The 17,895-nt window shown below is 39.1% G+C and overlaps 1 protein-coding gene and 1 pseudogene across 10 annotated transcripts; one reads left to right on the plus strand and one right to left on the minus strand.

Moving 5' to 3' along the window:
- Positions 1 to 1,940: 1,940 nt before the first annotated feature.
- LOC148927539 (tubulin beta chain) lies at positions 1,941 to 4,980 on the minus strand. Its single transcript, XM_089056292.1, has 4 exons — positions 4,824 to 4,980; positions 3,855 to 4,252; positions 3,477 to 3,746; positions 1,941 to 2,861 (listed from the first exon to the last, which is right to left on the minus strand). The coding sequence occupies exons 2-4, from the start codon at positions 4,246 to 4,248 to the stop codon at positions 2,182 to 2,184; spliced, it is 1,344 nt and encodes a 447-aa protein (XP_088912418.1). The 5' UTR covers positions 4,249 to 4,252; positions 4,824 to 4,980; the 3' UTR covers positions 1,941 to 2,181.
- A 2,460-nt stretch (positions 4,981 to 7,440) lies between these two features.
- On the plus strand, positions 7,441 to 11,781 carry LOC148927540 (exocyst complex component SEC15A pseudogene; annotated as a pseudogene). 9 transcript variants are annotated; one of them, XR_016128948.1, is made up of 5 exons: positions 7,442 to 7,699; positions 8,230 to 11,005; positions 11,252 to 11,365; positions 11,488 to 11,511; positions 11,609 to 11,781. The product of XR_016128948.1 is annotated as an exocyst complex component SEC15A pseudogene, transcript variant X6 (transcript). The 9 variants fall into 9 exon arrangements; XR_016128949.1 differs by having other exon boundaries at positions 11,252 to 11,329; XR_016128944.1 differs by having other exon boundaries at positions 11,252 to 11,511.
- The last annotated feature ends 6,114 nt before the right edge of the window (positions 11,782 to 17,895 follow it).

The raw sequence follows: 17,895 nt of genomic DNA on the forward strand, positions 1-17,895 counted from the left end.
TCGAACAAAGGCTGTTGCACCTTGGCCTTTTTGCACCTTTTTCTATCTTTTTCTATCATTTATCAACAAACACATCAAAAATACCAAATGTATAACATATGCAATTTAAGAACATAATTTGCATGATTGACATTTAAAACAAGTCAAATCTAGTCCTTAAAAACATGCAAAATCCGTGTTTGTCAGCTCCCACTCAATTCGACAACCCTATCTCCGATCGCATGTAGCGCGATTCGTCTCGGAGCAAGCGCCGACGAATCGCACATCTCGTGCGTTCGAATAATTTAAGTTCTATGATTCGAATGTTCTTGAGTTCATCATGCATAAAAAAAAATAACAAAAACACAAGAACATGCTTCGTAATCAAATAAGACATGCATACATGAATTTCGCGAAATTTAAATCCAAATAATCAGAGCCAAAGACTGGCTCTGATACCAATTGTTGAACTGGCAGCGGAAGCGCTCACATAAATCAATCACATAATAATCAGATCTATTTAGCAGATTATTTAGACAAAACCTATTCGCGTAAATATCACATGTATCATGCTCATAACTTGAATTAATCATGCTTTAAGAATATTAAAACCTAAAACATGCTTTTGTACGGAGCAGAAAAATACCTAATTAATTCTCCAATGAATTGAAGATGGCTAGCTTCTTCTCCACGTGATGCTTTGAGTACTAGACCACAAATCTTCTCTCTGGTTCCCGAACTGTATCCCAATATCAGTGTGGGCTGATCTTACTAGAATACTAGGACTTAAATAAAGAAGACAAAAGAAATCCTTTTGGGAATAGGAGAGGGATTCGAAAATCTCCTCAGCTGGGGAGGGGAATTTTCGAAAATTACAATAATAAAAATTGTATTGTTTCTGTCTCCTTTATTCTCCTATTTATATTAAGTTCCTTTTGAGCCCAGACATGGATCTATGGAAGGTTTTGGATATGGGCTCATCCAATTTACTTTTTACTAATTAAATTAAACCCACAATTTAATATAAGTTATAATTGGAATATTACGAGCAGTCACTACAGAAGTAATATTGAACTCTCCCCATCTAAATCCGAAATTACAAGTAATCCGGGTTTCCGTTTAACTTTCATTTCCCGTGCTTAAGATTAAAATGTCCATTAATTAATTAATGTCTGCTATTGACTTAATTAATTAACTTCTTATTAATTCCAAGAGTGGACTTAACATGAAACGCTTATTTATTATTCATAGAGTAATCACACTCCAACTAGCTAGGTTCCGAATAATAAAACCTTGTTTCGCGCTCCTCTTGAGGACATTATCAAACGAGACTCAGCTCGCGCACGATTCAATATAATAGCAATCCTAGCACCGCTAGATATTGATCACCGCTACCCAATATATCAGGATAATTGGGTTACGAAAAACCCGCACTATTTGATAAGTCAAAGCAGTGCATAATCAATACCGTATGCTCAATGCTAAACTACATTGATTAAGAAATAAATATTTATCAAGACCTCGCCTTTCAGTAGATAGCCTAAGGGCAAGTCTTGTTGTTAGATCCGTTCAGTGCTATACCACACCAATGTCATCTTATTTCAGTAAGGCTTAGAAATATGCGGACTGACATTGCAACCTTTCTCGATGGATAGTCAAATTCCAACTAGGTTGTGAAATTCATCTTTTTCTTTGTTTAGAACTGACCGTGTTACCTTAAAGTGGACGACGCCCACAACCGGTTTACTAAAACAAAGACTTAGACTTTGTTAAGTTAACTTATACATTTAAACATGCATTAACATCCATTAAATGTAAAACATAACAACATTATGACAAAAAATAATCTGTTTTATTTATTGGAAAATAAAATAAGAGTTTTATGACAAAAAATAAAAACGTGATTTCTAGTATAGAAACTCTAACAATTACTTGCACAATAGAGAAGATAACAACAGCTCTAGGAATCAAACATACAGCATAGTGAGATATTAACTCCACAATGGTAATAACAAACTCCTCCCAATCTGTTTTCACGTGGCTAATACTAAGCATTGGGATCAAGAAATCCAGCCAGTTTTCAGAACTCTCTCACAGCATAAAAACGACATATTAAGTAGTATTTCCAAATACATACGTAACGTAGCATAAGAAACGCAGCACACGGTAGGGGGAGTCGAGTGGGTACTAGCTCTATTCTCTTCACATGTCCTCCTCAGCCTCTTCTTCATCCTGGTCATACTCATCTTCATCGTCAGCTGTAGCATCCTGGTACTGCTGGTACTCAGAGACGAGATCGTTCATGTTGCTCTCAGCCTCGGTGAACTCCATCTCGTCCATTCCTTCACCTGTGTACCAATGCAAGAAAGCCTTCCTCCTAAACATGGCGGTGAACTGCTCACTCACTCTTCTGAACATCTCTTGAATGGAGGTCGAGTTCCCGATGAAGGTGGATGCCATCGAAAGACCTCTTGGAGGGATGTCACACACGCTGGATTTCACATTGTTGGGGATCCACTCCACGAAGTAGGAGGAGTTCTTGTTCTGGACATTAATCATCTGCTCGTCCACTTCCTTGGTGCTCATTTTGCCCCTGAACATGGCTGACGCAGTGAGGTAACGACCATGGCGTGGGTCAGCAGCACACATCATGTTCTTTGAATCCCACATTTGTTGGGTAAGCTCTGGAACAGTCAGAGCACGGTATTGCTGAGAGCCACGAGATGTCAGAGGAGCAAACCCCACCATGAAAAAGTGCAGCCTGGGGAACGGAATGAGGTTAACAGCAAGCTTTCGCAGATCAGAGTTGAGTTGACCAGGGAATCGGAGACAGCAAGTAACTCCACTCATTGTTGCAGAAATCAAGTGGTTTAGATCACCAACTGTGGAAAAAGTGAAAATATGTAAGCAAGTGTGTCACGAAATTTTTAGAAGTAAAATAGTAACAGCAGTAGAATTGTGCAAATAACTATGAGCCCAGATCACGTAGTAGATATATGCAAAAAACTAAGAGCTTCATTGATCACTAGAAGGCATGTAACTTGAGAGGCAAAAGAGGTTGGTGTTTATCCAAAATTCAACATAATGCAAAGCACACATTAAAGATAAGATAGTACTCCGTACATTAACAAACTTCATCAATTATCGAAAGGTAAAATGTATGTTCAATATTTGAATGGACAATAAGTAGTGTTTTCCAACTGAATTTCATATTTAGGATCATATAGCATTTTAGCAGAAATTTAGAATCAACCAAAAAACAAAATACGAAGAACAGCAGCATAAATTAAAAACAAAGTAACGTTTTCCTATAACCAAATTAGTAGATACGTAATGCCAATCTGCCATAAACATTTTCAGACATCTTTTATGATCGATGTGTGATTCAAAAATCAACAATCGGGTGAAGGATAAAATGATTGCAGATAGCAAGAGTAAAGACAATTAGGCAACACTAAATAAAGCATAGGCATGAAGTATTAATGAGTTATACTCACAGCTAGGAGTGGTAAGTTTGAGAGTCCTAAAGCAAATATCATATAAAGCTTCATTGTCAAGGACCATGCATTCATCGGCATTCTCAACAAGTTGATGCACTGAGAGGGTGGCATTGTAAGGCTCAACAACTGTGTCAGAGACCTTGGGAGAAGGGAACACAGAAAATGTGAGCATCATCCTATCAGGGTATTCTTCCCTGATCTTGGAGATCAGCAGAGTACCCATACCAGAACCAGTTCCTCCACCAAGCGAGTGACACACCTGGAAACCTAGAGAAATGAAGCAAAGAGATTCAACCAATAGTCAGAATAGAACACACCAAGATTTCCATCAAGAAAGTAAAACAAACTCGTAAAGCTATGTCGGTAGCAGATCACCTTGAAGGCAGTCACAATTCTCAGCCTCCTTTCTCACTACATCTAGAACAGAGTCAATCAGCTCAGCTCCCTCCGTGTAATGGCCTTTCGCCCAATTGTTTCCAGCACCAGACTGGCCGAAAACAAAGTTATCAGGTCTGAAGATCTGACCATACGGTCCAGTGCGGACGCTGTCCATGGTTCCTGGCTCGAGATCCATAAGCACCGCCCTAGGCACAAACCTGCCACATGATGCCTCATTGTAGTACACATTGACACGCTCCAGTTGCAAATCGGAAGTACCAGCATATCGTCCTGTTGGATCTATGCCGTGTTCTTCGCAGACAACCTCCCAAAATTTGGAACCAATCTGGTTCCCGCACTGACCTCCCTGAACATGAAGGATTTCTCTCATTTTCCTGTAGGATAAACCACCACATTATGAAATTTTCACCAAAATCAAGTTTAGCAGTTAAATCAGCATTCAAGAATAAGAAACAACAGTCAACACAATCAAATTCAAAATGAGTTACTTCGGAAACATTTTGCAATATGGTCTAATGTAAATATTTAAGCTAAATCTCATTTTCTTCGTAGATCTCGCACTAGATCGAAACAGGCGGCATCTAACCTAATGCATTGATCTCAGTCAGATCTGCATATTTCAGTACGAGAAATCTCACAGATCTCAGTCAGATCTGCAGATTCAGGATAAAAACACTTTAAACATACAACAACCTGCTTCAACTAAAGGCGATACCGCCGCTACATCATTCTACAATTCATCCAGTTTTAAATTTAAAAAATTAGTGATAATTCGAAATGACATTGGTTCATTCAACGAACATGATCTATTAACACGAACCACAAGGAAAATGGAGACATCAAAGCTTGAAACAAAATCTATAAATGTAAGCCAAAAACAGCGAATATCATGCAAATGCAGCCTAGATCTGAGCTCCAGTAACACGGAATCGAAAGAAAAATCACCTGTAAGTTAGCGGGAGTAATTAGCAGGTGATCGATGAGAGAGAGAGAGAGGGAGGAAATGAGTGAAGAGTGAGAGAGAGCGTGTGAGGGAAATGTCAGACCTGAGTGATTTTATATTTACGGAAGCCGGCTCTCATTATTTCCCTCCACTTGCAAGTGAGCTATTTGATCCAACGGCTTATATGGGATCGACCGATTTCGATAGTGAAGTTTCATTTTTCTGATATTATAAAATGGGAATTTACAAAAATATCGTTTTTAAAACAAACTAGCCGTCGGCCTCACGCCTTTTTTTATTTGCATCATCTCTTCTCTTCATCATCTTAATTACGCTAAAGCTCAAAAGAGGTAGACAAATAAATTCAATTATAACTTTCTAAATTAAAATATTTATTTTTAAATTTACACTAAAATATATTTAAATTACTTTTTCAAACAAGTAAGTGAACAGAATATTTATATTTATTAAAGTTTGAGTTTAGGATATATGATTTGAGTAAAATCATAATTTGATGTGATATTTAAACTAAAATGGATTTGAATTTAATATAAATGGAGATACTCTCACTATTTATGAATTTCAATTTTTATTTATTAATTGAATTAAATTATCTTCATGATTTAATTAAAATATAAAATTCATCAAAGTCTAAAATTTAAATCTTTATAAATATAAATAAAGAAAAAATTATATAATTAAAATCCAAGAAAAAAGTTATATAAACATGAAAGGAATCAAATTGGAATCTTGTGTTTTGTTGTTCATATTAGAGCTGCTTATTCAGTTGGATCGATTTCTAACTGAACTGAAAAACTACTTAATTGGTTTTACTCTTTTATAATTGTAACAATCTAGGAAACGAAACCAAACCGAATAAGCTTTCGATTCCTACGCTAATCGGCTGGTTAATGTAGGAAATGAAAAACCAATTGTCTCCTTCAATTTTAATTCGTATTGGTTCATATAAAGAATATAAAATTTAATGCCTAAAAAGGTAAAAATCCAACACCTAAAAATATAACATCAAATTCTCATGGAGTTGTGTGACATGATCAGTTCATAATAGAGTTGGAACAGGATAAAGACGATGGTCTTAGAAACATGGCCACGAGGATGAGGTTGAAGCTTGTTAAATATTGTTAGAGGAAACATAGCTTAATCCGAAGATGAAGAAAATCAATTACATCGCTGCCATGTAATGGCGGATCCAGAACATGAAATTCGTGGGATCGAATATAATAATAATAATAGATACTCCCTCATTCCCTTTAAAGAAAAAAAATCTTTCCTCTTACTTTTCTCAAATACTTTCTTCTCTTCACTCCTCTACATTCCTCTACCTCATACTTTACTCTCTCCACTTTAACTCTTTGAAAATTAATTCCTTAAATCATATGCTAAGAAAATGGCTAACTTATTACGGATGGAGAAAGTATAATATATAAATAATTATTTAAAAAAAATCATTATATTTTAAGTAGTCACTGAATATTTGTATATACCATGGCCATTAGAATCCTTAGTACCAAATATTTTAATAATAGTTTCAAAAAATGAGTAAACAAAAAATATAATGAAATTGTAGTTGATGAAACGAAAATTATAAAAATAATTATGCTTAGTTAATCCACGAAAATGAGCCAACCTATTTAGTTATACTAGCTATAAACATTTTTGGTGGCCCAACTAATAAGAATAAAATAGGCCCAAATATTTCAATCATTTAACCTTATTAAAGCAACCATCTTCTTTTTCATCCTTCCGTCATCAAATCCCTAAAATTTCTGCAACCACCCCTCCCCTTATCTCGGTATACTCTATTCTTATTAGTATTGTTCCTTTCTCCTATTATTTTTTGAAAAGGTGGAAGGCTTTAGGTAGAGTTGAAGCTGCCGTGTGGTCGAAGACGGAACTGCACCAGGCCAAAGGTCGAAGACGATGTTTTTCGGCAGCGTTCGGTGGACCACTGGTGGGGTCGACCGACCCCGCGCGATCCCACCTGGATCCGCCGCTACTGCCATGTTAGATCCCAGGCAAAAGATGAAGCATGTGGAATATTGTTTGAAGTTGTTGTATGGTGGCAGACGGGCAAAGGAATTGCCGGAGGAGTTGAATAAGTTGATCAATGACTTTATATGAGGTGTACAAGACAGAAATGATTCCAATATTAGGTTAAACACAATCACGAAAAATAAGACAAAATGCACCAGAAACAAATATATCGGCGAATCTACGCTTTCTTAGCAAAGGAAAAAATGTTCTCTCGGAGTTTTTAGCAACAATGTTGCAGATATGTCTGACTAGACGCAGCTCACTCGATGAAGTTAAAAGTGAATAAAGTAGAGAGAATAAAGTAAGAGAGAGTAAAGTAAGAAAGAGAAAAAAGTTACTATATATGGAAATGACTCAACTATGAGGGAACTTCCTGAAATGGAAAAATGACTCAATTATGAAGGAACAGAGGAAGTAGAAAAATGAGAAAAAAATAAAAATCCCTCTGATAAAATACGCATGCCACGATCCCAAATTACGAAAGTCGCGAAATTAATCTCTTATTTCGAAAGGTCAGCGAAATTAATACTTTGTTCCTAATTCTCTCACATAAAAACCGATTTGAGTGATGGAATGTTGTCTTTGCTTCCAAGTGAGATTGCTCTGTGCCCTTTCCCCATTTTAATTATCGTTCCATTCGTATCATGTCACAAATAAACAACATCACAACAGCTTGGCGTTAAAGATTCTGGGACGGCCGAAGAAGAGAGAGAAAGAGAGGGGTCTCGACACGCTTTTTCCAGAGAGAGCATAGAATTGTTCCGGGATTCGTATCTTGATATTGATTAAGATCGAGGGCTTCGATTTTCTTGAATTGTTTCAGGTAAAAAATTTATCTTTTTGCAGAAATTTCGAGCATTTTCTTTACTTTTTCTGTATTCTTTGTTTGATTGTTTATTGCTATTTGAATTTAAATTTGTTAAATTCGGAAAGGAAATGAATCCCATATTGAATTCTGGGTTTTCCCAAATTTGATAATGATCTTGGCCTTTTTTTAAGCTTATTTTGAGCTACTTGCTTTTTTCTAGGTATTCAGTTGTAGTTAGAATTTAGAAAGTTTGTATTTTAGTTGTAAATTGGAAGCCATTACAGTTTATTTCCTGTGTCAGTCAATTGAAATTATTGTGATTTTTCAGTTTGCATATATGCAGTTAAGTGTAGAGTTTTATGAATCATGTGCAAATATTGCTCCAATTAAAATAAACATATGGTTTTTTTAATCAACGCAGAGAGTTATGATATAGCAACTCTGTTTATATAGTCAATTGGAAGTCACTATTTTTGTGTGGTCTTTATTGTTATGCGGTCTTTATTTTTTGTGTAAATTAATTGAAATTTTTTGATTTTTTGTAGTGTGAAAAATTAGGAATTCTAAATCAAGGATAGGGATTTGATTGATGCAGTGACATCTGACAAGAAATATAGTAGAATGAATGGTAGAAATAAGAGAAATGTGACAGAGAATGGCGGTGACACGGGTGAGGACTCAGTTCTTGCAACCTTGGTCAGCCATGGGGATGATATGGGGCCGATGGTTAGGCTGGCGTTTGAGACAGGGAAGCCTGAAACCCTCTTGCAGCAGCTCAAGCATTTGGTTAAGAAAAAAGAAGTCGAAATTGAGGATCTCTGCAAGCTACATTATGAGGAATTTATTATTGCAGTCGATGAGCTACGTGGTGTCTTGGTTGATGCGGAAGAGCTGAAAAGTGAACTGTCGACGGATAACTCTAGGTTGCAGCTGGTTGGCAGCACCTTGCTCATGAAGCTTGAGGAACTTCTTGAGTCTTATTCGATTAAGAAGAATGTGACAGAAGCCATTAAGATGTCAAAGAACTGTGTGCAAGTGTTGGATCTCTGTGTGAAGTGCAATAATCACGTCTCCGAAGGGAGATTCTATCCAGCTTTGAAAGCCATTGATTTGATTGAGAAGAATTATATGCAGAGTATCCCTGCTAAGGCTTTGAAGACACTGATACAGAGGAGAATACCTATGCTGAAATCTCATATCGAGAAGAAGGTGTGCTCCGAAGTTAACGAGTGGCTAGTTCACATACGGAGCTCTTCAAAGAGTATCGGGCAGACTGCCATAGGGTATGCTGCATCTGCTCATCAGAGGGAAGAGGAAATGCTTGCTCGTCAAAGGAAAGCTGAAGAACAAAGTTGCTTGGGTTTAGACGATTTCCAATATGCTTTAGATGTTGAAGAAATTGATGAGAATTCTGTTCTGAAATTTGATCTCACCCCGCTTTATCGAGCATTTCATATCCACAATTGCCTTGGGATCCAAGAGCAGTTCCGCGAATATTATTACAAGAATCGTCTTCTGCAACTGAAATCGGACTTGCAAATTTCATCAAACCAGCCATTTCTTGAATCACATCAGACCTTTTTGGCTCACACTGCTGGTTTTTTCATAGTGGAAGATCGGGTTTTGAGGACTGCTGGGGGGCTGCTGTCGCCAACCGAGCTCGAGATGATGTGGGAAACGGCTGTGGCCAGAGTGACTGCGGTCTTAGAGGAACAGTTCTCGCAAATGGACGCAGCGAGTCACCTCCTCCTTGTCAAGGACTACGTGACTCTTTTCGGAGCAACTCTGAGGCAGTATGGTTATGAAGTTTCTACAATTCTTGAAACTTTAAACAGCAGTCGCGAAAAATACCATGAGCTTCTTCTAGCAGAGTGTCGGCAACAGATCACTGATATCTTTGCTAGCGACACGTATGAGCAGATGGTGATGAAGAAGGAGCCCGAATACCAGGCGAATGTGCTCCTGTTTCATCTCCAAAGCTCGGACATAATGCCGGCATTCCCTTATATCGCTCCGTTTTCTTCAATGGTGCCAGAATGCTGTCGCATCGTTCGTTCCTTCATCAAGGATTCAGTTAACTACTTGTCCTACGGGGCGCAGATGAATTACTTTGATTTCGTCCGCAAGTACCTTGACAAACTCTTGATCGACGTCTTGAACGAGGTCTTGCTCCGGACAATCCACAGCGGCACCACTGGTGTGTCTCAGGCGATGCAGATTGCTGCTAACATATCTGTTTTAGAGAGGGCGTGCGATTATTTCATCCAGCATGCCGCTCAGCAATGTGGGATCCCAGTGAGGTCGATTGACAGGCCACAATGCGGGTTAACAGCAAAAATCGTGCTCAAAACCTTGAGGGACGCCGCTTACATGGCGCTTCTCACTCTGGTGAACTCCAAACTAGACGAGTTCATGCAACTTACGGAGAACGTGAACTGGACGTCAGACGAGGCGACCGGGCTTGGAAACGAGTACGTTAATGAGGTCGTCATATATCTCGAGACAGTCATGTCGACTGCTCAGCAGATCCTACCCTTGGACGCATTGTATAAAGTCGGGAGTGGTGCTCTCGAACATATATCCAACTCGGTTGTAGGGACTTTTCTCAGCGATAATATTAAGAGGTTCAGTGTTAACGCAGTGATGTCGATCAACATGGACTTGAAAGTGTTGGAAACTTTCGCGGATGATAGGTTCCACTCAACCGGACTGCACGAGATATACAGTGATGGGAGCTTCCGGAGCTGCTTAGTCGAAGCTAGACAGCTGATCAACCTCCTCTTAAGTAGTCAGCCCGAGAACTTCATGAATCCCGTTATACGTGAAAAGAACTACAACACTTTGGACTATAAAAAGGTGGCTACCATCTGTGAGAAGTACAAGGATTCTGCTGATGGAATCTTCGGTAGCCTTTCGAATAGATCCTCGAAGCAAAGTGCTAGGAAGAAGTCCATGGACGTGCTAAAGAAACGACTGAGAGATTTCAATTGAGATTGGCTCTAAAGTTTTCAAGTATTCCATTAATTTTTTTTATCAGAATATAGTTTGTCGTGGACTGTTTATTCTTTTCCTTGTGTTCTACTAAATTGGCATGATTGAGGTCTCTATGTTTCAGAATTTGCATCCTACGTTTCAGTCATTAATCTGTATGGTAACTTTTCACATATTTGTTCTGCCTACCGATGAGATCTGTGCTTGACCAATGAACCAAGTAGTTGGGCATCAGGAACTTCCGTTCTCATCTGTAACACTTTCTTGTGTGTGTAACCTCAAGTGATTCCCTGTATATCGAATTGCTTGATGGAGATTTGAAGCTCACTGGTTAGTATTCCGACAGTTATTCTTGTTTAGAAGTGCAATATCCCTGTGTTTCGTCTACTTAGATCATATGCATATTTAGATGCTAGTTACATCACACATTGGATTGTTTATGTATAATTTGTTTCCTTAAGGGTATAATAACTGAAATTTTCCCTTTAATTTTCTTGCAACTGTGTTGAAATGTTCAAAGCTATGACCATTGGCTAAGTTTTGATATTGGTCTTGCATCTCAATTGTTTCTTGCAGCAACATAAGCAGGCAATAGACTCGAGTGATGGTGACATTTCTGTTAGCGGATTTCTTCTTGACATCACATTTACTCAGGTGATGAGATGAAACTGTAGAATGCTCGACTTTTATGTAAGCTGGTGTCGTGTTTGTAGTGTTTTGTGCACATATCATCGATGGAGAAGTGCATCTATTAGTGATTTCTCCTCTGCTTCACCTTGTTGATGTTGAAAGCTCGTGAAATTCATTGCTAGGATTTCGAAAGCCCTGTGGTACTGGTAAGGTTTGGTGATCATCGTCGCGTTCTCCTCTAATGATCTGAATGGCAGAGGTGGATTTGGAGATTTGAGGCATGAATTTCCTTGTCTTTCTCAGGTGATGGGAAAGGAAGGAGAGGTTTCACCACCATTGTTTGTGTGTTTTCCTAGTTTGCTAATTCCTCCAAGATTTTATCTACTTATGTTGGAGTACTATTTTTTTTCTTTCCATCTTTCCCAAAAATTGTGGCTGATTTGTGATCTCTTTAAACAAATTCTCCTGTATTATTAGGGTCAGAGCAGCAAATAATAATAATAACAATAATGATCTAATCATAATTTTGACAAGCTTCTTTTTCATCATAAGAGATCAATGTTGACTAATCAGTGGTCATGTCATTACTAAATATATATATATATTTTTAAAAAATTATTATAAGAGAGGACTCGAATCTCTGATCTATTGGATAAAGGGGAAGCGTCTTAATTATTAACTGGGTTGCGTTTCATTGTCTTTTCTTTATTAAAGGTCTCCAGTGCACAGTGCACAAGTAAATCTAATTTTACAAATGTTCTAAAATTTGATAATAGCAAGTGCAATTAGAGATCAAAAAAAGGCTTTCACGATTAAAATAGATCATACACAAATAATAGCTCATTAGATTAAGTAAGCGGAATGGTACCAGATTCTAGCTCCCAAATTAATTAAATGTACTCCCTCTGGTTTTGTTAATAGAGTAATTTTTCTATTTTAGTAAATTCTAAGTTAACTGAGTCATTTCTATTTTTGAAAATAAGTAATTCTCGTTTTGCTTTATTCTCTCTTCATATCTCTTACTTTATTCAGCATTCATTTAACACACTATTCTTAAACTCCGTGTTGGAAAAAAATGCATCTATGAGCAAGGAACAGAGAGTAACAAACATTGATGCAAAAGTTCAATGATCTTGTTTGTTTATTTGTATTCTAACTTGTAGTAGTAAGAGATTGATATGGGGCTATAATCATATGGTAATGTTGTACTATTTGTTTCGATGAAGCTTTTGCATTGACCGACCATCTCTGTCTCAAAAAGCCTTCTTCCGATTTACTTTCTTTCTTTTCTCAACCCTGTAGGATATTCGCCGATGATTGATACGCTCGGATTTTGCATAGTTTTAAGGTCATTATTTGGTCCGTTTTTGATGGAATCACTTTATACATCCATTATTTGCATATTTGATCTATTTTGGTATTTGACGTGTTTTGTGAGAAATGTGCATAATTGAGCCGAAAAATGGAGCCAAAATGCAAAGTCTGGAAATCTGGAGTCAGACGGCGCCCGACGACCGCCGCGAAGTTGTAAGGCAACTGATTCTCGCGTCGGGCCGCCACGCCAGGCCTACCAGCGCTGATTCTCGCGTCGGGCCGCCGCCTAGGGTTTGCGGTTTTAACCTACGCTCGTCGGCGCGTCGCCCCATCACCATCGACCCTCGACTCCAACTGCTTTGACTACCCTAATCTCGATCACGCGTAGCGCGATCCGTCTCGGTGCTAGCGCCGACAGATCGCACATCTCGTATGATCGAACAATTCAAGTTCTTTGATTCGAATGTTCTAATGTTCATCATGCATAAAATTTAAACAATAAAACAAGAACATGCTTCGAAAATAAATAACACATGAATACATGAATTTCGTGAAATTTAAATCCAAATAATCAGAGCCAAAGACTAGCTCTGATACCAATTGAAGGAACTGGCAGCGGAAGCGTTGCAATTTTCGAATGATCATAATTAAATAATTATTAATCACACAGATAAATCACATAATAATCAGATCTATTTAGCAGATTATTTAGACAAAATCTATTCGCGTAATTCTCACATTTATCATGCTCATAACTTGAATTAATCATGCTTTAAGAATATTGAAACCTAAAACATGCTTTTCTACGGAACATGAATAATACCTACTTAATTCTCCAAAGAATTGAAGATGGCTAGCAGCTTCTCCACGTGACGCTATGAATACTAGACCACAAATCTTCTCTCTGTTTCCCGAACTGTACTCCGATATCAGTGTGGGCCGATCTCACCAGAATACTAGGAATAAAATAAAGAAGACAGAAGAAATCCTTTTCCTAATTGGAGAGAATTTCGAACTCCTCTAGTATAGAGGGGAACAAAAAATTTGTGCATAAAAATTATGATTTCTGTCTCCTTTATTCTCCTATTTATATTAAGTTCCTTTTGGGCCCAGACATGGATCTATGGAAGGTTTTGGATATGGGCTCATCCAATTTACTTTTTACTAATTAAATTGAACCCAAAATTTAATATAAGCTTTAATTGGAATATTACGAGCAGCCACTACAGAAGTAATATTGAACTCTCCCCATCCAAATCCGAAATTATAAGTAATCCGGGTTTCCGTTTTAACTTTTATTTCCCGCGCTTAAGATAAAAATGTCCATTAATTAATTAATGTCTGCTATGGACTTAATTAATTAACTTCTTATTAATTCCAAGAGTGGACTCAACATGAAACGCTTATTTATTATCCATAGAGTGATCAAACTCCAACTAGCTAGGTTCCGAAGAATAAAACCTTGTTACGCGCTCCTCTTGAGGACATTATCAAACTAGACTCACTTCGCGCACGATTCAATATAATAGCAATCTAGCACCACTAGATATTAATCACCACTACCCAATATATCAGGATTATTGGATTGCGAAAAACTCGCACCATTTGATAAGTCAAAGTAATGCATAATCAATACCGTATGCTCAATGCTAACCTACATTGATTAAGAAACAAATATTTATCAAGACCTCGCCTTTCAGTAGATAGCCCAAAGACAGGTCTTGCTGTTAGATCCGGTCAGTGCTATACCCCACTAATAAGTCGTATTCTAATCCTTGGTTACTGATCAGTATGTCGTGAAATGCATGTATTATCTGCAAAATAGTTGCTTAAGTGTGCAGGGTTAAAGGATCCAAGTCAGTAGGAGACGCTTCAGGTGACGCAAGTGAAATGAGCGCTAGAAAGGGTGCATTACTGACTAGGATGCATGCCAGAGAAAAGGCTCGAGATGGAGAAGAATGATAGATTGGATGATCATTTACGAGGGTAGATAAGTCAAATAGTGAAGGAAGTGTACCCTAAGAAAAACAAGGACAAGCCTTCCTATAAAAAGAGCCACTTGGAGAGAGAGAAGCAGTTCGGTTCGGAGTTCAAAAGCTCTTGGTTCTCAAACACTCTTAGTAGAATTCTCTCTAGAAGATCAGTCCTTCAGCATTATCCAATCTCTCGTTCCTCGCCACAGCTATGGTCACTTGACGTCCAAGAGTCTGCCGGAGAAATCATCGTTCTACCCTTCCAGCCAGTTTGTCGCAGTAGTATAGCAGTATCACCTCCCGGAGTGGCAAAACAATCGTTATTTGCTTTTTAGTTTAATCTTTACCTGCTTTCTTCATTGGATCTGTTGCAAACATCTATCTTTGTTGCCTTTTGAAGTACTTAGTGAAGATCCAAACGTTTAAGTTATGAAATTTCTATTCCGAATGTCTCTTTGGTTTGAGTTCGCTTCATTCTGCCTAGGAAAGTTAGATTTAGTTATCGCTTTTAATTTTTAAGTGCGTGCATGTATTTTCTTTCGAGTAAGTTAGATCTGTGGTTGTTGATCGAATTTTATAGTTATGTTTCAGTCTGAGTTTTCGTGCATGAATTTTCTGTTCTGCGCTGTGATCACCACCTTGGATGTTAGTCAGTAGAGGAAGTTTACAATTTCAGTTGTTCATCTTAAGTTAAACATTTTAATCGATGGATCTTGAGTTTGAAGTTATGAATCTGAGTTTAGTCATGGAGTTTGTGTTCATATGAATTCTGTTAATGCTTGGTGATGAAGAAAACGTCAAAATCAACATTAGCCTTGGACCACTTTTACTTTTTAAGTTACTTTTGCTTTTGTCTCCCACTTTTCAGTTGTACCTTCCAGACCTGTCAGAAAGCCAACCAGCCACCAGATATGCCTTGTTGTCTAAATTTCCTCTTTTAGTAACTGTCTACCTTTCACATGCCTCTGAGATACCGTGTCCCCCATTTCCACGAACACAACCACGTGCCTGTTATTTTCACGCCTACTAGTCAGTAGAGTACCATTTTTATTTCTCGCCTAGGTAAAATCTCAACCCAAAGCGTGGTAGCAAGTGAGGATGACTACAGACTAAAAGTCTTACCTTTTGTCCTAAATGGCTAGTAGAAAAGGGGTTTGGAGTTCCACCTGGTCAACTTTACATAATTTGTGTTTATTGACCAGATAGAATTTTAAATACCCTTAGTAATGATGTAAATATTGTGAATATTTAGTAATTTAACTAAAGTTAGGTAGAAAAATATTAAAAATACGAAAAAGATTTTCAGATCTTAAATATAAATTTGGAGTCCGTACTGACCACGAGGATACCGCTTGGGTGAAACTCTGAATTGTATTTAAGAATCTTTTTATTGCTTTATTTCTATTTTTAGCTAATTGAGAGGGAGGTATAGAGTGAAATTTGAATTTTGGTGCGTGGTGCAGCTTTGCAGGCGAGTGCAGTGACTGGGAGGGCGCGTGGAGCAGAGACGTGACAGGAGACGTCCAATCAACTACGAGAACTCTCAACCGCTTCCCACTCGAAGCGTCGCGACCTGGTAACCGCCTGCAACCGGTCAAAACTCTCAACTGCCCACCCCACTATAAAATACCCCACCGCCTACTCCCCTTCACTTTACAAACCCTTACCTGAATTCTCTCACCCACAACCACCACCCCACTCTGAAACTAACGGAAACAGAGAACCGCCACCGATATAACCCATGGCAAAGAAAAAAGCAACCAGCAACTCGACATTTACCACCGGCGACAACCCCACAGAAGTCCGAGCGACAGGCGAATCGCGGCCGCCGAGTCCACAACGATCGCAGCCAACGCCGACGGCACAAATTCTGGTGATGGTTCCTTTAGACGCACTAGCGGCGTATCTAAGGCAACAGGACCCGAACAAAGATTAGACAGCGACCCTGGCCGGATTTAGCCTGACCGGAGGAATGCCGGCGATACCTAGCCCTACCCCAACTGCGACCACCGTTATACCTCAAACCCCACATCCGCAAAGACCTCCCCAACAACAACTACACAAACAAAACCGCTCAACATCAGCCCACTCTCCTCCTATCAAGACCCCAACTGGGGAGAAACAGAGGAAAAAGAGAGCGAAGGGAGGGTGGGCGAGGGCGAGAAGGATGAAGTAGAGGAGACAACGGCCACTGAAAATAGAGCCAAAGAAGCCGAGAGGATAGATCTGAACGAAATAGCCGAGAGGCAAGGGTTAATGACTGATGATGAATTCCAGTCGGTTTTGGGCGGTGGAGATAGGATAGTGGTAAACCCTGAGGGGGTGGCTGAGGTACTGGACCTCGCATCCCAAGCAGTAGGAAGAGGGGAAACAGCCATGGGAACAGATGAGTCAGAGGGGCTAGTCCACCAATCCGTGGAGGAGATGACAGAAGAACAAACCGAGAAAGCTGAAAAACTTGAAGAGGAGAGGTAGGAACCAGAAACACAACCAGAGGAAGCCTCAATAGTGACTAAACCGAAGCCAGTAAAGAGGAGGCTAGTGTTGAAGAACGACCCCAAGGCAGAAAGGCAGAAACCCCAAAGAGTGTCACAAAGATGCTTAGGAAAGTGGAAGTTCAACAAGGCAGAAGCAAACACAGCAGCAGATGTAGTGGAGGTCTCTAGCGAAGACAAGAAGACTACTCCTATAAAACCTGGGGAGGAGCCCTCGAAAACTAGCCAGGAGGACACCCAAATGGCAATAGGGACAGTTTTATTAACGCCGGCTGGCCAGAAGGAAGAAGCTGACAAGGTGGCGATAGAAAGTGATACTAGTACCCGCATGGTGACCGAGCCTACTACCCAGGAGGACGCTTCAACACAAGCCGATGTAGAAGCAAAGGCAATGAAAATTGAAGACAAGTACATCCAGGATAGAAAGAGAAAGGGGAAGGCCCCTGCCAAGAAGAAGCAAGCCGTAAAGAAACAGCGCACAGCTAATGCCAGCATAGTGATCAGAGAGACGGAAGAAAGGAGGTTGAGTGACAGCGACTACACTTCCAGCGAGGAGTCAGAATCTGAGAGCGATATCTCTCTAGAAGGGGAGGAGTACCATGAACAGAAGCTCCCTGACAACCACCAAGAACTAGTCCACCCTCCGGTAGAGAGGATTGTATACCGACGGTGGAGGGTAGAGCTCACTGATAAGCTTATGGAGGACATGAAGCACTACAACACCAAAAAGCTTCAAGACGCATTTGACGACAAGGAAGATAGCAGCAAGCAAGTCAAATGTGAAAAGGTACTCCACATACCCTTTTTG

Source organism: Salvia hispanica, chromosome 4, assembly GCF_029641045.1.
Source record: "Salvia hispanica isolate PSC_SH4W2 chromosome 4, Shi_PSC_v1, whole genome shotgun sequence".
In the NCBI taxonomy this organism is placed as follows: domain Eukaryota; kingdom Viridiplantae; phylum Streptophyta; class Magnoliopsida; order Lamiales; family Lamiaceae; genus Salvia; species Salvia hispanica.